At 31.8% G+C, this 5568-nt stretch overlaps 1 protein-coding gene across 1 annotated transcript in view; it reads left to right on the plus strand.

Moving 5' to 3' along the window:
- Window positions 1–876, plus strand: part of LOC112003387 (uncharacterized) — a gene marked incomplete in the record, with an annotated part of 3083 nt that extends 2207 nt beyond the window's left edge. Inside the window, 1 exon segment of the mRNA XM_065776982.1 lies at window positions 658–876. Within this exon segment, the coding sequence (XP_065633054.1) occupies window positions 658–861 (204 nt within the window).
- Between the last annotated feature and the right edge of the window lie 4692 nt (window positions 877–5568).

Here is a 5568-nt window from a genome sequence, read left to right on the forward strand (position 1 = left end):
ACACAAAAAACAACAAAAAAAAAACCTCTCGTCACTTTCCCTTGTATAGGTATTTGGAGTTTGACGGCCTCATTGAGGGTGTCTTTTTTTTGTTTAGATGGCGGCACGGGGGAATATTTTTACTTGTGATAACCTTAGGAGGAGAGGCTATACTATGTGGATTGGTGTTGCATGCATCAGTGTAGTGGGGAGGGGGTGGATCACCTTTTGATTTTCATTGCGAGGAAGCTTATGAAAGTGAATTGTGGTGTTTTGAATTTAGATCTTTTGGTATCTCCTGGGTCTTGCCAAAGAGTGTCAAAGATCTTTTGTTTGGTTGGTGGAATTGGTTGGGAAAACATTCGTTAGATATTTGAAATTTGGTTCCATAATGTTTGATGTGGATTATTTGGTGAGAGCAAAATAGGCAAACATTTGAGGATATGGAGAGTACAAGAGACCAACTTCTAGCTTATTTTGTTGGCACTTTGTTTGATTGGTTGTGCTTGGGGATTCACAAATATAGATTCCATTCTGGTGTTTATTGAGTCTCTATCTTTTTGTACATAATCTTCTGTACTTTTTATATTTCTTTAGGCTATTTCTTGCCTCTTTTGAGAGCATGCTTTTTTTTTTTTTTTCCTTTTTTGCTATTTAAAGAAACACCCCTGTATGAGATTCGGAAGGAACAGGCAAGGTGATAATTGGGAAAGGGTCAGCCAAATTCGGGATAAGTTTGAATTTGACAGGGAGAAAAGAATGAGAGAAAAAGGTAGGCTCAATGTATTTGAGCTTTATTTTACTTGCTTGCATTCTATTTTGTGTTTTGGTCTCACTGATTCCTTGGACCTGGGTGACGGATCATTGCTGAAAGCGAAGTAACACTCTCAATAGCACCTTGAGCTAGGTTTATTTATCAGCTTTTTAGCTTCTCTTCAGCAGGCTAAATGATTTTGAGCTCAACTCTCATTCATCACTATGTGGGTGGCCTTGCAAGATATATTTTCATGCAATTGAGGCTAATATAAGTTTGGTCCCTTGACTGTTTTGGAAGAACTTGCCACTTATTATCAAATATTTTTAAATTAGTGGTGACATTTTCCCCCTAAATTAGCAACGAGTAATGTCAAAGTCCATTGTGTAAGCCTCATACTAAAACATAGATGAGATAATTAGATGGAATCCTGGAATTCCATGCATCTGTTTTCTAGTACCAAAATCTGGTACAATCACTAATGGGAAAGGGAAAAGAGCAATTTATCAGGGAAAAAACCCTACCCCTGAGCCTGTTTTTTGAGAATATTGAAATCTTGCATATTATGGTAGTAGGGTGGGAAATCCTTCATATTGGTCAACTTCTCTTGGGTAACTGCAACAAAGATTTTTTTCTTCACTGCACACTTCTTTGTTTTCCACCCATAGTTACAATGGAGGAGGGGCAATTTGAATCCTAGACACCTACATTGGAAATACCAAGAAATGCGAGTTAAGCTACAAGGCTCTTGGCCTCACTGCACACTTTCACATAGTAACTATATTATGCTTAATGCACTATCACTGCACACTTTCACATAGTAACTATATTATGCTTAATGCACTAGCCCCACATTCTTATATATAGCAGATTTGAATATTAGTAGACTAGAAAGGGAATCATTTAGTTCTGCTTTCTATTGCAATTGGGGGCTACACCTTTCCTTATATTGTAGCAATTAGAGAAATTGGGGTCACTGCCACTGAAAAAAGTTAGTGAATTACTAAATATTGAAACCTTGACATGAAATCTTGACATTGATCTAACACATAACCTAACTTTCAGGATATAGACCCATAATAGCTGCCAATAAAGACAATTAGGAACAGGCAAGGTGATAATTGGGAAAGGGTCAGCCAAATTCGGGATAAGTTTGAATTTGACAGGGAGAAAAGAATGAGAGAAAAAGGTAGGCTCAATGTATTTGAGCTTTATTTTACTTGCTTGCATTCTATTTTGTGTTTTGGTCTCACTGATTCCTTGGACCTGGGTGACGGATCATTGCTGAAAGCGAAGTAACACTCTCAATAGCACCTTGAGCTAGGTTTATTTATCAGCTTTTTAGCTTCTCTTCAGCAGGCTAAATGATTTTGAGCTCAACTCTCATTCATCACGATGTGGGTGGCCTTGCAAAATATATTTTCATGCAATTGAGGCTAATATAAGTTTGGTCCCTTGACTGTTTTGGAAGAACTTGCCACTTATTATCAAATATTTTTAAATTAGTGGTGACATTTTCCCCCTAAATTAGCAACGAATAATGTCATAGTCCATTGTGTAAGCCTCATACTAAAACATAGATGAGATAATTAGATGGAATCCTGGAATTCCATGCATCTGTTTTCTAGTATCAAAATCTGGTACAATCACTAATGGGGAAAGGGAAAAGAGCAATTTATCAGGGAAAAAACCCTACCCCTGAGCCTGTTTTTTGAGAATATTGAAATCTTGCATATTATGGTTGTAGGGTGGGAAATCCTTCATATTGGTCAACTTCTCTTGGGTAACTGCAACAAAGATTTTTTTCTTCACTGCACACTTCTTTGTTTTCCACCCATACTCACAATGGAGGAGGGGCAATTTGAATCCTAGACATCTACATTGGAAATACCATGAAATGCGAGTTAAGCTACAAGGCTCTTGGCCTCACTGCACACTTTCACATAGTAACTATATTATGCTTAATGCACTAGCCCCACATTCTTATATATAGCAGATTTGAATATTAGTAGACTAGAAAGGGAATCATTTAGTTCTGCTTTCTATTGCAATTGGGGGCTACACCTTTCCTTATATTGTAGCAATTAGAGAAATTGGGGTCACTGCCACTGAAAAAAGTTAGTGAATTACTAAATATTGAAACCTTGACATGAAATCTTGACATTGATCTAACACATAACCTAACTTTCAGGATATAGACCCATAATAGCTGCCAATAAAGACAATATGGATTCAATCATGAATGGAGGAACTGCTTCTGAGTTACCTGATACAAACTCCTGGAAGCAACCATTTGATGCTCAGAGATATTTTTCGCATAGTGAAAGTGACTGATAGAGCTGTGTATACCTAAATAAAAAAAGGAGAAAAGTTGGGACAATTTGCCTTCACTTATTCTCTCACTCTATTGTTGCTGGTATCATTGCTTCATTCAAGACAGCAGCTGGAGCCTGCCATTACTGTAGCAGAGTAGCCATAGCTCTTCTTCTTTTCTTTGTTGGATGTATGTAGATTTTTATTTTTATTTTTTTATTATTATTTTTTTTTTGTGTGGGGAGGTGGGGGAAGTCTTTGAGGTGGAAATCTAATTGAAATTGAACTACAAAATATTTCCCATAATATATATATATATATATATATTATGACATGTAAACTTTTGTATCCATAACATGATGAAAAGTCTTGCAAGGTGGCTTTCATATATTATTAAGATTCCATTTGGATGGGAGGATGGAAAATTGGGAGAATAGAAAAAAATTTAGTTTTCCAACATATATGTTTGTTATGGAGTATGAAAAAGTGAAAGGATGGAAATTTACTATTTCTTTGTTTAGTTGAAAAGAAAAATGAGATGATGGTTACTATAGTAGGGTGTGAATTTATTGTTTTGCCTCTATTACATAAAATGAAATTCTTAAATAGCAAATTAGAAGTAATTTTTACATTATTATATAAGAAAAAAAAATTAATTTAGGTTTTATTTTTTGCAAATTATTTATTAAAAATAATGTTCTGAAAAAATTATTTGGGAGAATTGCCTTGTGTTTTCAAAACATGAAATTGTGTTTTGAAAACATGATTTAAATTAAGATTTGCCTAATTCTCAAAAAAAAAAAAAAAAAAATTAAGATTTGCCAATGTGGCATGAGATAACAGACATAATGTACACTTGGAAATCAAAACACAATTTCAATAAATACTTTGTACTAAAATTATTGTGAAAACATAATTTTAGTGTAAGCTAAAGTTATGATTTGGAAACATGAGTTTAATGCAAAATTTTGAAATTTAATATTTTACATTGAATGAAATTGTGTTTCCAAACACAATTTTAGCATAAAACACAATTTTATTTTTAAAAACACTTCATAGAGAGGAGAAAGTAAAACTGTAATTTTAATAAATTTTGCATAGATAGCTTCAAAATTACACTTAAGACTTGCTTTCCAAACAATATTTTGAAAATTTGAAATTATGTTTTATACACTTAAATCGTGTTTTGGAAACACAATCTAAAGGCTAAATGTGGTATCATGTTTTTAATGAGTTTAGGAGTTATTGATTTAGGTGATGTAACATTTAATAATTTTGCATAGATTTCAAAATTTGCACTGAACTCATGTTAAGTGTAGATTTTGAAAATTTGAAATTTTGTGTTATACATTTAAATCGTGTTTTGGAAAAATGAGTTTAGTGTAAATTTTGAAACACAAACTTTCAAAATTTGCACTAAAACTTTCAAGGAGAATGTGTTTACGCTAAACTTGTGTTTTACCAAGAGTTTTATAGTTTAATTAGTACTTTTTGGTGTTTATAATAGAGATATCTAGATCCAATTCTTCTCATCCTCAACTATCAATGTATTTAAAAAGAAATTGTGTTTTCAAATACAATATCAATACAAAATGTAAAATAAATGTATATTAGATTTTTTTTACAAGTCAACAAATTTTTTTTGTAAAATTCTATTTTAAAAATATGGTTTAAGGTGAGGCTATTCTCCTAAACAATTTGTCCATAGCGCTATTTTTAATATTTATTAATAAACTATAATTATTTTGCTAACATATCCATTCAATTAGGAATGATGACATTTTACACAAGTGAAAACATCACACTTATTTTTATAATGTTTATTTACCCATCTATTTTTTTATATACAATAACAACAAAGTCATAATCCCAAATCCCAAATTTTTTTGGTCGACCAAGTTATATAGAAGGCCAAATCAATAAGATTATTTTCTAAATTAGAATAACTTTTTATATATTTTTACTGCTCTAAGTTCCAACCCCTTCCCCTTTATTAATCAAAATAATAAGAAACTCAAAATTTGGTTAGAAGTACTTCATAATAATAAAAAGCTGTCCAATATCCTTGCTTGTTCTCTACTCTTGAATTCCATCTCCTCCTAACCAACCAAAAACTCTACTTTACAAAAGCTACTCAAACCAACTTTTAATTAAAATCAAGGTACAAAAACAACTTTTTAGTTTATGTGCTTTAATTGGACTTTTGGGTAACTTGGGTTGCTAATATTTATTATAATGCCCATAAAAAAAAATATTTATTATAATAAAAAAAAATAATAAAAAAAACCTAATTTTGATTTCACTTCACGGTGCAGCTGTGAAATTGTAATTTCAATTGCCAACTAAAAAAAAAATATATAATATAATATATGAAGTCACCATTTGAAAAAAAGAAAAAGAAAAAAAAAAAAAAGGAAAATCTTGTTACCCAATTATTGCTTCACATTCCATTATAGTATATTACCCACTTTCTTTAATACATGAAAATTGTGAAATCTTTTTATTATTAAAACACAATTTCA

The sequence above is a fragment of the Quercus suber genome, unplaced genomic scaffold, assembly GCF_002906115.3.
Source record: "Quercus suber isolate HL8 unplaced genomic scaffold, Cork oak 2.0 scaffold_146, whole genome shotgun sequence".
NCBI classification, from domain to species: Eukaryota; Viridiplantae; Streptophyta; class Magnoliopsida; order Fagales; family Fagaceae; genus Quercus; species Quercus suber.